Source organism: Mirounga leonina, unplaced genomic scaffold (genome assembly GCF_011800145.1).
Source record: "Mirounga leonina isolate KUSES-001 unplaced genomic scaffold, KU_Mleo_1.0 Mir_154, whole genome shotgun sequence".
Lineage (NCBI taxonomy): Eukaryota > Metazoa > Chordata > Mammalia > Carnivora > Phocidae > Mirounga > Mirounga leonina.
The window spans coordinates 28,434,127-28,451,627 of NW_023270389.1; the positions used below are offsets into that span (position 1 = coordinate 28,434,127).

General features: G+C 55.6%; 1 protein-coding gene across 1 annotated transcript in view; it reads right to left on the reverse strand.

The window, feature by feature from the left end:
• IGFN1 (immunoglobulin like and fibronectin type III domain containing 1) overlaps positions 1–17,501 on the reverse strand; it is a 33,155-nt gene that overhangs the window by 6,501 nt on the left and 9,153 nt on the right. The window contains exons 9-20 of the mRNA XM_035009745.1: positions 16,972–17,085; positions 15,634–15,802; positions 14,187–14,459; positions 10,911–13,469; positions 9,885–10,091; positions 6,852–8,633; positions 6,243–6,367; positions 5,150–5,291; positions 4,506–4,808; positions 3,667–3,966; positions 2,961–3,134; positions 1,798–1,926 (exon numbers count right to left, since the gene is read on the reverse strand). Of these exons, the coding sequence (XP_034865636.1) occupies positions 1,798–1,926; positions 2,961–3,134; positions 3,667–3,966; positions 4,506–4,808; positions 5,150–5,291; positions 6,243–6,367; positions 6,852–8,633; positions 9,885–10,091; positions 10,911–13,469; positions 14,187–14,459; positions 15,634–15,802; positions 16,972–17,085 (6,277 nt within the window). The remainder of the gene's footprint in view (positions 1–1,797; positions 1,927–2,960; positions 3,135–3,666; positions 3,967–4,505; positions 4,809–5,149; positions 5,292–6,242; positions 6,368–6,851; positions 8,634–9,884; positions 10,092–10,910; positions 13,470–14,186; positions 14,460–15,633; positions 15,803–16,971; positions 17,086–17,501) is intronic.

Below are 17,501 nucleotides of genomic sequence, written 5' to 3' on the forward strand. Positions count from 1 at the left end.
GGAGGCCACTCCATGTGGATATTCATTAGTCTTCCTGTGGGAGGCTGGGAATTTCTTCACCCACCTGTCAACCCACTTTCCCAAACTACCCTGCTGTAATTCCTGAAATCTGGCGTCTTCGTTGGTGACTTCCTGGACTTCAAATGCCCGAAGACTAGAATTCTGTATCTTTTGATTCTGAGCTCTAAGTTAGTCAAGACTGCCTTTTGGGCACTCAGTCCATACTTACTCTTCTCCTGTTAAGTGGGAAGGAAAATAACACAGGCCCTACCCACCCACAAGGGTTTTGGAGCAAAGGTGTGATGTGTGTGAAGGGCTTTGTACATTGCAGAGCAGTCTCCCAAAGCTGGTTGCACAGTGGAATCTTGTACGGAGCCTTAAAGACACTGGTTCCTAGATCCCATCCCCAGAGATGTGGATTTCATTAGTCTGGGGTGCAGCCCAGGCAGCACGAGTCTTAAGAGCTGCCCAGGTGTTTCTAAATCGGGGCTAGGATAGTGTTTCTCAAACTTCAATTTGTTTATAAACCATCGGGGGATTTGGTTAAGACTTCAGATCCTAATACAGAAGGGCCTGGGTGAGGCCTGAGATTCTGCATTCCTAACAAGCCCCCAGGTAATGCTGCCAGTCCGAGGATCATGCTCAGTAGCGAGGGCCTAGGAACGGTCATGACTGGGGTGGCTATCGTAGGACACCCTTTATGCTACTTGCTGTCTCCACTCTCTACCAGTGATGAGACAGAGAGGTTGATAAACTAGGATGGGGTTGGTCCACTTGCAAGGAATAAAATGCATGTGTCACCTTTCCCCTCCCCGTTGCACACTCTGCCCTTTCTAGGACTAACCCTTAGGTGCCACTCGATCCATTAAACTTGTACGATGTTCTGTTTTTGCTAGATTCAGTCCAACAGCCCAGACCCGTACACTGCACCAGGCCCTATAGGGATACAAAGGTGCTCTCAAGGTGACCACATGGCCAGTCCAGCAAGTGCCAGAAACGTGCTGCCCCCTTGGTGGCTTGTCACCAGCAGGCTCATAAGGGCTCGTGAGATAAGAGGCTCAGGAGGGGCATACAGAGCAGCATTTCCTAAGCCGTATGCCTTGGAATGAGGTTTTTGATGGCTGTTTTGTGGAAAAGGCATTCTCTACCCAAATTTGGGAAATTTGGCTCAAAGTAGGACAGGTCCCTTTCCTGTAGGACTTGGAAATCTCATAGGCTAGGTGTTAGAAACATCTTTGATCACAGATCTTTTTGGCTGTTTGTGTTGTTCTCAACATGTCCACTGACATCTCTCTGTGCCTGGATGTCTGAAATCACAGAGAGGAAAATGCTGTTCTACACCAGAAGCAGAGGCCAGGATTTATTTACCTAGTTCCTGGCACAATGTTAGCCATTGTGATGAAGATGCTCAGCAAAGATCTGCTGGATAGTCAATGGTGAGGTTCCACGGCGACCTCCCACCTGCCCCACGGCAATGACAAGCTCTCACTGGGGTGGGTGGATGGTTGTAAGATGGGAGCAGGTGGGCCAGCTCGAGGACTGACCTACCCAGAGGCTGAAGAGTGAGTAAAGTGATCCCACTGCCTGACCTCTAGGCCTGTTTGATCTCAATTCCCCAGGCCCCTAAAATATGCCTTACCCCAGAGGCCCTTCGACCTGTGTCTCCCAGCCTTCCTGACGATGTCCTTCAGGGCTGGCCCTGACCTTCCTACAGCCCCTGTCCTGTCCCACGGGCCCCAGAGCTATCCCCTACTCATCACCACCGCCACCCCCAACCTGGGTTGGTGCTCTACTTACTCATGGGGTCCCGAGCAAAGACGGCATCCGATGGGGGCCCAGGCTCTCCGGGACCAGAGGGAGACACAGCCGTGACCCGAAATTCATACTGACAGCCCTGCCACACATCCGCCACGGTCCACCTCCTCTCTGTGAAAAGCCCACCCCACGTTTGTCCCCCTGTGACAGGACCAGGCAATGGGCACACAGATGGCCTGGTGCCTCCAAGCTCTGGAAAAGACCAAGCCTAGGGACCTAAAACATTCCTCCTCTCCAGCCAGCCAGCTTGGGGTGACTCGGGTGTCTCCAAGGTAAAAACAGCACTGCTCAGGGTGCGAGAGGCCCCAGTCCCTGTCTGGTTCTGCCACTAACTTGCTGGGTGGTCTTGGACAAGTGCCTTAATCTCTCTGGTTCTCTCTGCCTTAAAGACTTCTAAAAGTTGCTATAAATTTATATAGATTTATAAATAAAACAGAATGACTAGATAGTGAAGTTGGAAGAATGCCCTTAGTTCACCACCCTCTTTCCAGAGATGAGGATCCTGAGGTCCTGAGTGGCACAGCCCTGGCTAGGAACCCGGTCTCCTGACAACCCGCTCGGGGCTTGGAACCTGTTCTTTCTTCTGCAAATGTTGGATTGGAGTTTCTGAGTTCTTTCTGATTTTGGAAAGCAGTTTCCTGGAAATTGTAGGGAAGTTAGTAGGACAGGGGACACGTCTCCTCATCTCATGGATGAGAAAGGTAAGATCCAGAGAAAAGAATGCACTGCCTGAAGTCAAGGCCAGAAGGAGAGGGGTCAGGGCTAACTGCTCCATCTCTGGCTTCCATCCCGAGACTTCTGTTAAGCCAGGGTTTCCTAACCTTGGCCCTACTGGCATTTATGGCCAGATCATTCTTCGTTTGGGGACAAGGGGATGGGACAGGGGCATGGCCCTGTGAATTCCAGGATGTTTAGCAGCTTTTTCACACTAGATGCTACTCCCCACCTTCCTGCACTTCAGTTATGAGAACCCAAAATTGCCAGACAATTGCCAAATGTCCCCAGGGGGTGAAACTGCCCCACGTGAGACCCACTGTCCTAAAGGGATCTGGCAAGATGGTGCCACAGGACCCTGGAGCCAGGAGGTCCTCTAGGGAAACTTTGGAGGCCAGGATAATGTGAAGCATCCATTCAGGCGCACTCACCAGGCACAGGCTGGGCATTCACTGCTGTCCAGGTGTTGCTCCCCTTCTTGCGCTTCTCGATCAGGTAGCCCAGGATGTGGGCACTGCCAGGGCCCCGAGGTGCCGTCCACATCAGCGTGATGCCCTGGCTGGAGGCCGACTGGATGGCTGGGCTTGAAGGGGGCCCAGGGAGAGCTGGGGGGCAGAGAAGGTGCAGGTCAGCCAGAGGCCGAGGAAAGATGCCAGCTCACAGCAAGGTCCTAGGGGACGGGGAGTGGGGCATCTGGGAGTGGGTCACACTCTATTCTTTCCTAGGGAATGTCAGGGGGGCTGAGCCAGCCTGCCCTAGGACACTGTTCTGGCTCCGGCCTAGGAGCCTAGAGGCAGCCCTGAGGCCCCTCAGCCTTAAGTCCCCTGATAGATGCTCCAGAAGGAGGGCATCTGATGGAGGATGGTGCCTGCCCCACCCAGCTTCCTGAGAAAGTGGGCTCTGCTTGTCTACCCCTACTCCCAGAGAGCCACCGCTGAGAGAAGACCCCACAAACCTTGTTTCCTGATCGCCTGCCAAATCCCAAATGAAGCTGATGTAAGGAGTCCCCACAGTGCTCTACAAGGGCCCCAAGACACCCCCGCCCCCTGCCACGTCCCTCAGTGCCTGGGGCAGCCCCGCCCACCCCCTGGGCACGGTGGAGAGCCCAGAATGCTAGGGCCCAGTCCATCCTCTTACCCTCAGGAGCCACCAGCACCTCTGTGGACTCCAGGGCCTCCCCAGCCCCCTCAGAGGTCACAGCCCGCACTCGGAAGGTGTATTTCCTGCCCTGCTCCACGTGGGCATCGGTGAAGGCTGTGCTGTCTGCGGGGGGCTCGCCCACCTTCAGCCAAGTGCTCCGGCCAGCTTGCCGCCGCTCCACCACGTAGTGCTCCACGGGCCGGCCCCCGCTGTCCTTTGGGGGCCGCCAGTGGAGGCAAACCCCAGCCCCCTGGCGATCCTGTACCTCCAGGGGACCTTGTGGGGGCTGGGGCTTGTCTGGGGTCCCACCGAGAGGAGCAGGAAGAGAAGAGGGGGTCAAAGGAGCTGGAGGGGAGTGGTCCTAGGCCTCCCCCCTCATCAGCGGATAAGCCTGCCATGGGGTAGAATATCCAGAGAGCCTTGGACATTACCTGGAAGTGCCCCTGGTCTCCACCCCCCAACACACACATACACCCCACAGAGGTGACCCGGAATGCGCCACTGTGGCTGGTACAGGCAGTCCTAACTTGCTGGCACTGCTCAAGGCTGGGGGCCACCATCCCATCCCAGAAATGCCCCCCCTCCCCGGGGCCCAGTGCCTTAGCTCCCAGAGAAGCACCACCAGCGGGAGCCCAGCCCTGTCTTTATCTAAACTGCTGCTTCCTAACCAGTCTGAGGAGGGGAGCAAGAACAAGGTGGAGTAGGTTTGGATCTTAAACAGCATGCAAATGAGGATCGGAGCAGGGCGGCACCCTCTGGGCCTGCTCCTGCGTGCAGGGAGTTCCCAGAACCCCGGGACCCTTGGGCCTTGGCTGGGGAGAAGCTGGGACTGGCACCTATAACTTGCAGGGTGAGCTCAGCCTGCACAGAGCCGCCCTCGCTCCTCAGTGTCACGCAGTCCCGGCCACCATCCTTCCTGCCAGCGCTAGGGAGGCACAGCCGAGTGAAGCCGTCCCCCAGGGCCACCTGTGCTCCCTGGGGGCTGCTGCCACCCACGACTTCGGCTCCGTCCTTTTTCCAGGCAGCCTGAAATGGGAGGTGGCTCTGGAAGGGGATCTTCACTGTCACCGGCTTCCCACCCTTGACCACCAGCGGCTCTCTCAGTTTCTCTGTGACATCAGGAGCGATGACGGGGCGATCTAGAGATATAACAGGGCCAGGGAGTCAAAGGCAGCCAGGGCACTGTGCACCGGGGCAGTGGGGAAAGAAGGACCCGGAGTGGGAAGTGTAGGCTGAGAGTAAAGACCACCCCCCAGGAGAACTACCAAGGGGATGAATGCGCTTCATCTGCAGCAAGGAGGGACCAGGGCTAGACCTCCCCAAGGACTTCCTGACAAAGAACAGGGAGGATGTGGTTCTCAGACTGAGGATGAGATTAGGCACTGGCCGCAGACTAGCCACACGGTCAGGGGTTTAGAGGTGGAGCATAGCACCTGCTGCAGAGAGCCTGCCGAGCAGGGAAGGGCGGGCTGACCCTCACCGTGGACACTCAGGGTGGCCTCGCTCCGCTGGTTGCCGGCTACAAAGGTGTACCTCCCAGCCTGGGTCCCTTGCACATGGGCAATGAGGAGACTGTGCACGAGACCGTCTTGCTCAAAGACGACTCCATCCTGGGTGCTGAGCTGCAAACAAGGGCCACGGGGGAGCCCTGTCATCCCCACCCCTGCTCAGCTCTTCCAGGTGGTGGGGGGGCAGGGTGGGGGGAAGCAGGGCCCCTTACTAATGCAATGCAGGGACTGTCATAAGAGCAGGGTCAATGGAATGCTTGTGACGCCCCAGGACGCCCCAGGCGTGTGCTAGTGCTCTCCATACTCAGTACCTCATTTAATGTTGCAACGACCTTATGAAGTCAGTACTGTTACTGGTCCCATTTTATAGGTGCAACCAGAGGTAAGGGGCAGAGCTGGGATCTGAAGCCGGGCTAGCTGATGCCAAGGCCCGTGCTCTGAACCCCTGTGACATCCATTCTCCTGGGAGAACAGCCGTGGTGGAGGACAGAAGGGCTGTTCAGAGAGAGGAGAGGTCCCATCTGGTTGGGCTAAGGGGGCGTTTGTACCACGCCTTGAAGGACAGCAGAATTCAACAGGCGCTGGGACAGGACAGGCATTTTGGATGAGGAAGAGGCATTTGGGAGAGGAAGGGGTATGTCCGGGTGTGGGTGGGGGGAGCGAAGAGGATACACACCCACCTAAAAACCCAGTTTTATTTAAAAATACCAACATGCTGGTTATTTAGACTTCTCCCAGGGTAGGTGCTTTAGTAAAATGAAGAATGAAAAATCTTGGGGCGCCTGAGTGGCTCAGTTGGTTAAGCGACTGCCTTTGGCTCAGGTCATGATCCCAGGGTCCTGGGATCGAACATGACATCGGGCTCCCGGCTCAGTAGGGAGTCTGCTTCTCCCTCCACCCCTCCCCCCCAGCTTGTGCTCTCTCTCAAATAAATAAAATCTTAAAAAAAGAATGAAAAATCTTTCTTGCAAAGCCCCTACCTTCTACTCTTCATTGCTTCACTCCCCCCCATTCACACCCCTCCCCCCACCCATAAACTGGTCGGTAAAGCATGGGGGGCAGTACCTTGACTCCATCTTTAAACCAGGCACCCGGGCCCAGGTCGTGGGTGAGGGTACAGGAGAGCATGGCATCCTCTCCCTGCTGCACTTCCGTGTCAGCCAGGCCCTGGGAGAAGTGGCCCTGGGGATCTGGAGAGACACAGAGGAGTCTGGGGGCTGGTCGTCCAGGGATTTCCCCCAAGGTCCAGCCTCCCAGACCGTGGCCTACACTGAGCTCTGGGAGGCCACCATGTCCCGCCAACTGGGCTGAGGCCGTGCCAGCAAAACTAAACTGGTTTTGCTAGGCTGGTATAGGGGACCTGGGGTACAAGGTGGATGAAGGGCCCCCCTTGAGTGACAAAGACGGGAAGTCTGAGTAACCCACAGAGAGATTTCAACAGCTCCAGTTCTTTGGACATAGGGTGTTAAGACAGAGACCCAGAGACCTCTGAGCCCCATGTGGCCTGGAGCCCACCTCCACAAGGAGGAAGAGGTTGATTCCTAGATGGGAAGAGATCCCTGAAAATGGGGGGGCACTGGCAGGGACAAACTCCTGGGGCTAGAGGCAGAATTGAGTCATCCCCGTTCCCCTTGACTCTACCCCACCGGAGCCATTTCCCTGAGAAATACCTACCTTGGGCCTCCTTGGAGAAACCGCCAGTGCCAGGCTTGTATCTGGATCTGGGACTCTGGGTGGCATCCCTCCCCTGGCCGTAGATGTCTGACCTGCTCTCCAGGTCACCTCTCCAGCTGCCAAGGTGACTCGGGGGCTCCCAGCTCTGGTCTTCGTGCCGAGTCACCCCTGGGCTCTCTTTGTCCTCTCCTCCCAGTGGCTGCCCTGAGCCTCTGGCCTCATCTGCTCCCCTTCTCTTTGCTGTTCCAGGCTCCACCCCTGACTGTCTTTGAGACCTGCTCCTGAGCTGGCCAGGCCTTCTGTCTGACCCTCCAGACTCTTCTGCTCCCCATCCCTCATACTCCTTTAGGGCCCCTGGACCTTGGGCTTTGTCATTCTCAGCCCCCAGGGACCCCTGATACCCCAGGGACCCTCTTTCTCCTCTTTGTCCTTTGTCTAGCTGAAAGCCCAGGCCCTGGATGCCCCCAGATCTGTCCATAGAGTCTTTTCTGACCAATGGACCATCTAGACCATTCCAGGCTCCCTGAGGCCCTAAATCCCCAGGGTTTTGGGTGAGGCCATTCTCCCTATCAGTGGAATTCCCCTTATCCAAGATGCCTGAGTCCCCTGAGCCGGTAGACTTGCCCCTTTCAGGACCTGAACCTTTGCTATCCAGGAGCCATGGATCTTGACACCCACCAGACCCTCCTTGGCCTAGAGCACCCCTCCTGCCCCTGGAGCTCTCTGGCCCTTCATGGGTCCCCCTGAAAGTGGCATCTTTGTCTTGCAGAGATCTGGAAGCTCTGGAGCCTGGGGACTGATTCCCAGTACCTATGCTTCCTTGGCCAAACCCTTGGTCTTCCCTGCCTGGGACCCCAGTGTGGCTTACCCTTTGTCCATCAGCAGAACCTGACATTGATTCGCCCCTTTCCCCAGGCATCCGGCTGTTGTCCAGAACCTGGCCTGTGCCCACTGAGTGCCCGCATGTTGCTCCCATCCTTCTGCCTCCCAGCGGTGAGTCCCCACCTGCCTGAGGTGCCAGTCCTCCCAGGCCAGCTGCTCTACCCCTATCTGCTGTCCCTGGCTCTGCTTTCCAGAAGTCCTGCTCATGTCCAGATCCCAGAGCAGCTGCCCCTGCCCAGATCTCGCTCTCCACTGCCCCCTGACCATCAAGAAACCCAGAAGCCCTCATACCCCCTGCTTGGTCTGCAGACCTGCCCTCCCTACTGGGAGCCTCTCTGTCCCCAGGAGATCCTGGGTTCCTAGCAGCATCTTGCCACTCTCTGACACCTGATTTTCCCATAGAGCCAAAGGCTCCCAGCACCTTAGGAACCCCTGAGGTTCCAGAGCCCCCGAGATCATTCTTGGAGCCTTGCCCGTCTGAAAGAATCCATGGCTCACCTTGAATCCCCCGCATCTCTGGGCCCCAGGGGCCCTCCCTGCATGCTGTGCCATTTGCAGTGCCTGGCATTCCAGCCATCCTAAAACCCACTCCAGGACATGCCCCTTTCACAAACCCCATTCCTCTGCCCCTCTCTGAACCATCCTTGGAGCTTGTGCTACCCTCAGACCTCTCTGATGCCGTCCAGTATCTTGACCCATGCTCTACGGCTTCTTGGCTGCTGGGTCCACCTTCATATCCCACTCCAGCCTGTGTGTCTGTTACTCTGAACTTCCCTGAACCATCTCTGTAGCCCACCTCACCTTCTGACCCCATTTCTGCAGATCCTCCTGAGCCTCCCCTATAATCTGACTTACTTCCTGACCTCAGTCCCCTAGCACCCCTCAAACCATCCCTATAGCCTGCTTCATCCCCTGACCCAATTCTCTCAGGCCTCCCCAAACCATCCTTATAACCTGCCTCTCCCCCTGATCCAATTCTCCCAGAACCTCCCAAACCATCCTTATAAACTGTGTCACCCTTTGACCCAATTCTCTCAGACTCCCCCAAGCCATCCCCATAACCTGCCTCACTCCCCACCCACATTCTCCCAGAACCCCCAAAGCCATCCCCATAACCTGCTTCACCCCCTGCCCCCATTCTCTCAGACTCCCCCAAGCCATCCCCATAACCTGCCTCACCCCCCACCCCCATTCTCCCAGAACCCCCAAAGCCAACCCCATAACCTGCTTCACCCCCTGATCCAATTCTCCCAGAACCTCCCAAACCATCCTCATAACCTCTCTCACCCACCATCCCCATTCTCCCAGAACCCTCCAAGTCATCCCCATAACGTGCTTCACCTCCTGCTCCCATTCTCTCGGAACCCCCCAAACCATCCTTATAACCTGCTTCACCACCTGACCCAACTCTCCCAGAACCCCCCAAGCCATCCCCATAACCTGCCTCACCCCCCATCCCCATTCTCCCAGAACCCCCTAAGCCATCCTTATGACCTGCCACACCCCCCACCCCCATTCTCCCAGATTCCCCCAAGCCATCCCCATAACCAGTTTCACCCCCCATCCCCATTCTCCCAGAACCCCCTAAACCATCCCCATAACCTGAGTCACCCTTTGACCCAATTCTCCCAGAACCCCCTAAGCCATCCCCATAACCTGCTTCACCATCTGCTACCATTCTCTCGGAACCCCCCAAACCATCCTTATAACCTGTGTCACCCCTTGACCCAATTCTCCCAGGACCTCCTAAGCCATCCCTATAACCTGCCCCACCCCCTGACCCCACTTTCCCAGAACCTCCTAAGCCATCCCCATAACCTGCCTCACCTCCCACCCCCATTTTCCCAGAACCCCCCAAAGCATCCTTACAAACTGCCTCACCCTTTGACCCAATTCTCCCAGAATCCCCAAAGCCATCCCCATAATCTGCTTCACCCCTTGACCCAATTCTCCCAGCATCCCCCAAACCATCCTTATAACCTGCCTCACCCCTTGACCCAATTCTCCCAGAATCCCCCAAGCCATCCCCATAACCTTTCTCACACTTTGACCCAATTCTCCCAGAATCCCCCAAGCCATCCCCATAACCTGCCTCACCCCCCATTCCCATTCTCCCAGAACCCCCCAAACCATCCTTATAACTTGCCTCACCCCTTGATCCAATTCTCCCAGAATATACCAAGCCATCCCCATAACCTGCCTCACTCCCTATCCCCATTCTCCCAGAACCCCCCAAACCATCTTTATAACCTACTTCACCACCTGACCCAATTCTCCCAGGACCTCCTAAGCCATCCCTATAACCTGGCCCACCCCCTGACCCCATTTTCCTGGAACCTCCCAAGCCATCCCCATAACCTGCCTCACCCCCCATCCCCATTCTCCCAGAACCCCCCAAAACATTCTTATAACCTGCCTCACACCCTGACCCAATTCTCCCAGGACCTCCTAAGCCATACCTATAAACTGCCTCATGCCCTGATCCCATTTTCCCAGAACCTCCCAAGCCATCCCCATAACCTGCCTCACCCCCTGTCCCCATTTTCCCAGAACCTCCCAAGCCATCCCCATAACCTGCCTCACCCTCTGATTCCATTCTCCCAGAATGCCCCAGGCCATCCCCATAACCTGCCTCGCCCCTTGACCCAATTCTACCAGAATCCCCCAAGTCATTCCCATAACCTCTCTCACCCCCCATCCCCATTCTTCCAGAACCCCCCAAACCATCCTTATATTCTGCCTCACCCCTTGACCCAATTCTCCCAGAACCCCCCAAACCATCCTTATAACCTACCTCACCCCCTGACCCCATTTTCCCAGAACCTCCCAAGTCATCCCCATAACCTGCCTCACCCCCCACCCCTATCCTCCCAGAACACCCCAAACCATCTTTATAACCTACTTCACCACCTGACCTAATTCTCCCAGAACCTCCTAAGCCATCCCTATAACCCACCCCATGCCCTGACCCCATTCTCCCAGAACCCCCCAAACCATCTCCATAACCTGCTTCACCCCCTGACCCAGTTCTCCCAGAACCCCCTAAATCATCCCTATGATCTGCCTTACCCAATGAACCCATTCCCTCAGGAGTTCCCAAATCTTTCCTATAGTCTGCCTCATCTACTGACCCCATTTCCCCAGAAACCTCAATACTATCCTTATAACCTGCCTCACCCCCTGGCCCCATCCCCCCAGACCCAAGACCCTTTGACCTTCCTTTATAAGCTGTTTTCCTTCCAATTTGCTGAGACCCTCGAATTCCTGATCCACCCCCAAGAACAGGCATGCCACAAGACCCATAAGTCTCTTGGCTTTCAGAACTGGCCCCAGCATGAGGAGCCAGTGCCTCGGGGAACCTGGTATCGTCCCAATGACCAGCTCTAGCTCCAGAGGCTCTAGCTCCAGAGGCCCTAGCACCAAGGTCCCTGGTCCCAACCCCATCATTCACTTTGCCTCCTGCCTTCAGATACCTTGGCTCCATGGCTCCTGCTTCCCCAGAGCCATCTTCATGGCCTCCTTCTCCAAAGGCCCCCAGAGCTCCTGAGGCTCTGAAGTCCCCATAGTCTCCAGTCTGGCCCCAAGGACTTATTCTTCCAGAGACCCCTGGTTCTGATTCTTCTACATGTCCCTCCTCATCAGCCTCCATGGTTGCAGAGGCCCCAAGGCCACCTCTACCCACAGACTCCACTGTCCCAGGACTACCTAGGCCACCACTGGAATGATGCCTTCCCCCAGGGCCAGTATCCCCCTGGCTTTTGGATGCATCCCTGGCCTCTGGAGGCATCCTGGCTTCATCCATGGGCCCTCTATCAGGGCCACCTGAGCCACTCTTGAGATCAGCAAGTCTCTCAGACCCCCTTATTGCAGGACCGTAACTATCGTTGTTTCCAGACCACATTCCCCCAGGCACCCCTGAGCCATGCCTATAACCAACCCCTTCCTCAGACTCTGTTCCCCCAGGTGCCCCAGAGACAACTTCACAACCAGCGCCATAACCAGAGCCCATTTCTCCTGACACTGCCGAGCTATCACTATAGCCAGACCCGTTTTCAGGACCTATTCCTCTAGCATACCCTACGCCATTGCCGTACCTAGACTCCATTCTCCCTGGACCTCCTAAGCCATCCTCGTAGCCTGTCTCACTTCTGAGCCCTTTTCCTCTGGAGTTCCATGACCCATTCCAGAAATCTGGTTCAGAACCCATTGCCCCTGGACCTCTTAATCCATCAGTGTCTCCTAGTGTCTCCCCAGAACCCTGAGCACCCAGGCTTAGAGACCCAAATAGCCTGTGGCTTCTGGTATCCACCCCCTGACCAGACCCCATTAGTCCAGCCCCCTGGGTACCACCCACACCACCTTCCCCTTCACCAGACCCCAACATTCCAGGCCTGTGGTAGGCCCTGGTTTTGCTGAGGCTGGACCCTGTGTCATCCCAAGGACCTGTGCTCCCAGACTCTATTCTGCCAGCAACCTCTGCTCCCCACTGACCTGCTGGCCAGCCTTGGGAATACTGGAAGCTTCTGGAGCCATCCCCTGCCTCACCCAAGTCTTCTGCTGTCTCCTGGCCCTCCCTTCCTCTGGGCCCCTGTAGGCTCCTCTCCCAGCCTCTGGGACCTCCTGGGCCTGCAGGGCTGGTTTTGTAGTGCCTTCCCCCACCCACAGACTTCCCTGGGCCTCGATCAGCTGTCTGTAGTGACCCTTCAGCTTTGGCTTCAGGCCCCCCTTGTCCCAGAAGGAACTCTCTACTACCAGGTATTGATGGTTCCTGGGAGTTCTTTCCTATAGGTATCTGCCCTTGAGACTCCTCTGGCCCCCAGCAGCCCCCTGCTTCCTCATTATCAGCATCTCTGCCACCCTGAGAGCTAGAAGCTCTTTCTCCAGGATATTCCTGGGCCCCAAGACTACCTGTCCCACTGCTGTCTCCAGCTTCCCCCACACCGGTCCCCCTGCTCCACACTGCCCCTGTCGCTCCTCTCTGTCTTTTCCTGCTCAGATCACCCCCTCCTTCCACCTCACCCAGGCTTTCCCCCTGCAAAATCTTCTCCATCACTCCCCCTTCTGACCAAGAGCCCTCAGGACTAGACGGGGATCCCCTCAGGGCTGTTTGTCCTCTCCCAGGTCCCAAATGAGCACTGAAGAGTTGTTTCTGGCTATGCCTGTCCAGGGGACTCCCATGGTCCTCTCTGTACTCCTCTCCTTCCCCGCTGCTCCCCAGTCCTCCCACTTGAGGGTACCTGGACTCAGCCTCCCAACCTCCTGCTGTCCTACCGCATCTGTCCCCATCACTGTCTCTGCCATGATCTTGCTGTTGACCTTCCATGAGACCTAAACCTGACTCTAGGCCCTCTCCCTGTACATAGGGGCTCCCTGGAAGGCTTATGCCCCAGCCTCCCTCTCTGTGGAGCTGATTTTCCCCAAAGGGAGTGACTGTGCTTCCCTCTGCTTCCAGAAAGCCCTTTCCTGCCTGCCCAGGGCCCCCGGCTGAGCCAGCTGCCCCATCACTCCCTATTAGGGAGTAGCCATGCCCATCAAGGCCACCTGTCTCTAGGCCAGCTGTGAACTGTAGCCCAGAAGCAAGCCTGGCCCCATTAAGGGAGCCCTCCAGCAGGCCCTGCTCTCTGGGTTCCCCTCCCTTGCTGCTGATGCTCCTGGAATCTTCTGCTTCTGAGGTCTGGGCTCCTTGGGCTTGCAGCTGATGGTCAGCACTTGCAGTCAGAAAGTTTCTATCCTTCCCTGCTTTGATAAGAGGTCAATGCCCCCATAGAGAGACAAAAGAAAAGACCTGTTAAATCACGTCAAGTCACCCGTCTGACCCTAACTGCTTTGCCTGACCCTCAGTTTCCCTAATAGAGAAAAAGCTGACCATCTCAGAAGGAAGCCAGGGTGTGCCAGCTCATTGATAGATGAATCCTATCACCACCTCCCCCAGCCCTGTACCCACAGACACCCTGCCCTGCTATGTGGTTCATGAGGACTTTTGGAGAAAATACATAACCTAAAACTCATCCGCTTATCAAACTGCCATGAAGAGTTGCATGATTTTTAAAAGCTCTATTTGCTCACCATCTGCCTTACAAATGTCCACTTTACAGTTTCCTGGGATCACCTTGAACCTAAATCCATAGGGGAATTTAAGGGTGTTCTTTGGCCTGACCCAGATTCTCATCCATAGTGAATCTCAGCCAAGGCCTGGCCAGGAGCCTCGGGCCATCTTGGATCTCTGCTCCCAGAGGCATTCCAGAGGCCCATGGAGCACACACAGCTGAGGAGGACCAGGCTGGCTGCGAGGGCCAGCACTGAGGTGGGTCAGGAATAGATCTCAGGAGCCTTCCTTATTCCTGGACAGTGAAGGAATCATCAAGAGCGAATGACTGACCAAGGGAAGCCCCTGGCCCTGGCCTTTTTCATGCCCTTCTCAGCCAGGGAACCACAGAGGTAAGAACCACTCACCTTCAACCACCAGCCAGGCAGTAGAACAGTAGAACCCAGTGCCCAGTGAGTAGGGGCCCATGTCTGAGAAATGGGCCCCCCTTACCACCAGCCTGTGGGTCAGCCCATCAGGGGACACAAACATTTCATATTTGTTTCTGGGCTGGAGTGGCCGGTGCCGGAAATTCCAGGTGGCGTTGGGGCAGGGGCTGGAGAGAATGCACTCGAAGACAGCATCACCCTGCTCTTCACAGTGAGCCTCAGCCAGCGGGACCACCACTCTGGAGGGGATGGCTGTCAGGGAAGCAGGAATGGGGGCGTCAGCTTGGCAGCTTGACCCAGCGTGACCTGACACAGCGAAGCCGGGAGCTCGGAAGCCCAGGTTCAGACCAGCTCAGCCACAGACCCCCTGTGTCACCTGGGGCAGGTCACTTCTTTACCCCAGGTGACAGTTCCCAACATAAAATGAGGGCTTATAATGAGGTTATGAACAGTAAGACTGTTTTCAGCTCTGGAATTCTGTAATCTGAAATCCAGAGATTATGTCTGGGGGTAACATGGGTACATGAAGAAACCGATATGCTGACTGCCAGAGCTTCATATATGATCTCTTATGAATCCTAGGACCACCTCCCAGATAGGTATTATTATTTCCTTCTTACAAGTAAGGAAACCCAGTCTTACCCAACTAAGAGGCAGCCCGGGCAGGATTCACACCCAGGTCTGGCTGACGTCAAAGGCCCTGCTCCTTCCCCCATGCCACGCCATTTCTCGGCTTTTCAAAGCCCTGTCCAGGCATACCTGGAGACCTCATGCCCTCTTTCTTCCTCAACCTTGATTTAGAATCATGTTCTTTATGTTCTGTCTGCCCAAAGCTTTCTTCTCCAGGCCTCTCCTCCTCCCAGGAGGCCAGGTGTGGGGGGTGGGTGATGATGTATACAAAGCTACTCGAGGGGATGGGACAGAGTTTGATGAAAGAGGAAGGGACAGTTCCCAGGTGGGGTGGGGCCACGGGAGGCAGGGAAGGAAGAGGTCTGTACAGGGCACAAGGGTTCCACACCTGGGTGGATCTTGTGCTGGGGAGTGTGGGAGGTGAGAGTCTGCAGCAGAAAGCAGTGAGGCTGTGGCTAGAGCCTGTGAAATTAGTCTGGATCTAACCTGGAGATAGAATCTCCGCTGCAGATGGTCTGTGAGCAGGGGCATGGCATGGACATTGTATGTCTGTGGCTGGAACTCAGGAGAGCCCAGCTCAGCATCAAGAGAACACAGACCTTGGACCAAGACTTTTGGAAAGCAGAGATCATTTCAATTTAACCACCTGGGTGTGCATTCTTCTCCCTCACAGTCTTTGCAAGGGGTGGGGGAGGCATATCACATTTATCTTCCCCACCCCCTCCCCCTGCCATGGCACATGGGCCCCCCTCCTAACAGATCTCCACTCCAGCTTCTGCAGGGGAAGACCACCCACCGCTAGCATCCAGTTCCGTGGAGAAGATTTCGGCATCCTCCACCTTGACCTGGTAAATGCCGGCATCCTCAGGCTGCAGGTCTCGGATCTGGAATTGGTAGCGCTTCCCCAGCCGCCGCAGACAGTGCTTGGTCTGGTTATCAAAGCTGTAGGGGATCATCTCACCATCCTGAGGCCAAGAAAGGAAGAGGGAGGTTCAGGGCTTCAGTGGGGCCCCAGCACCTCCTGCCTCAACCCCACTCTGGCAGTTTTCTGCCACTGGCCGAGGCACCAGACAACATTGCTGGAACCACAGAGGAGATGAGGAGGGGGGCAGGGGCAGGGGTGGAGAGCAGGGGGCAGGGGCAGGGGTGGAGAGCAGGGCTCAGAGGCCTTGAGAATGGGGAGTGTGAGGTGAAGGAACACTGCCCTAGGAGGGTCGCTGACTCTGACTATGGAGTAAATAATCTGCAAGTGTCACACAAGAGACACCTGAGAGTGGGAGACCTCCGCTCAGATTGAGTAACCACCCAAGCAGCCCCAGGGGTTTACCAGGGGGCAGGGAGGCAACACCGAGGGCCCTAGGGGCCCCAGCACATTCATTCTCGGAGGGCCACAAGAAAGTACTATCAGGTATCTTTAGGGGTTCTAGAAAACCCAGTGATCCATACACACGCCCCCTGTAGCTAAAGCCTAGATAGATTTGCCACTTGAAAGATATTAACAACAGCTCGTCTTCAGTTGCCTCCTGTGTGCCAGGCACTGGGTTGGGTACTTGGGGCACATCAGTGAATAAAACAAAGATTCCTGCCCCCCAGGGAGCTAAAATTCTAGGAGGGACACAGACAAATAACACATATCATAAGCAGATAATATAATGTATATTAGAAAGAGATAGAATTAGGGAAAAAAAGAAAAGGGAGAGGAAAATATGGACTCAGGGATGCAGGACGGGGCTGGGGGGACACAAGCACCCAGAGGGTGGTCAGGGGACATCTGGCTGCGGGTGAGGGAATTAGCCGTGTGGATACCGGGGAAGACCATGGCAGGCAGCAGGACCAGCTAGAGCAACGAAACAGATGCAGGGGGGCGGGGGTACATTTTCTCAGAATCCTCTTTTTACCCCCGGTGTCCTGGCTAGAGAACCTCGTTGCTCAGTGAGAGGTAAGAAGAGTTTATGAAATGTCTACACCAAAGTTTCACCTCCCTCCAATCAGGAACTCCAGGGGATTCAGGACTCACCATCTGTGTGCTTGAGTTGCTCCCAGAGGGGAATCCATGCGACCCATAGTTCCTCCCCCCACGACCTGCAGCATCCCTGCCAGATGCCTCCCTCCTCAATGACTCCTCCAGCCTCACCTTATACAGGTGAATCTTGCTCCCGGAATACTTGAGATCCAGCTCCAGATCAAATGTTGCGACCCCCTCCTTGCTGACCCTGATGTGTCTCAAGTTGGAGACGGCGTTAACGTACTAGGGAAGACAAACGCACCAGGGGATCTCTCTGAGCTCTCTCTTCGGGGCACTCCGAACCCTCGGACCCCAGTCCCACCCCCCACCATGTCCCACTCGAGCATGCATTTGCCCATTTTACAGGTGGGAAGAAATTTTCCAAGATGAGACATCAGGTCAGGAAGCAAAGTGGGAAAGGACCCCAGGTGTCCATCCAGGTGCTCTGAGAACATGGTAGGACATTTCTGTTCATCTGCTATTCCGGCCAATAAAAAGCAGTTGAGCACCTACTGTGGGCAAAGCCCTGTGTTAAGGTCAATGAGAAGGCTTGGAGGACAGAAAACTGAGTCCCAGGATGTTTGATGAACCACCTTCAAGGTGATAAAATACTATTTTCAGGATGGTGAAAACTAGTTGTTTTGCATTTCCAGAAGACA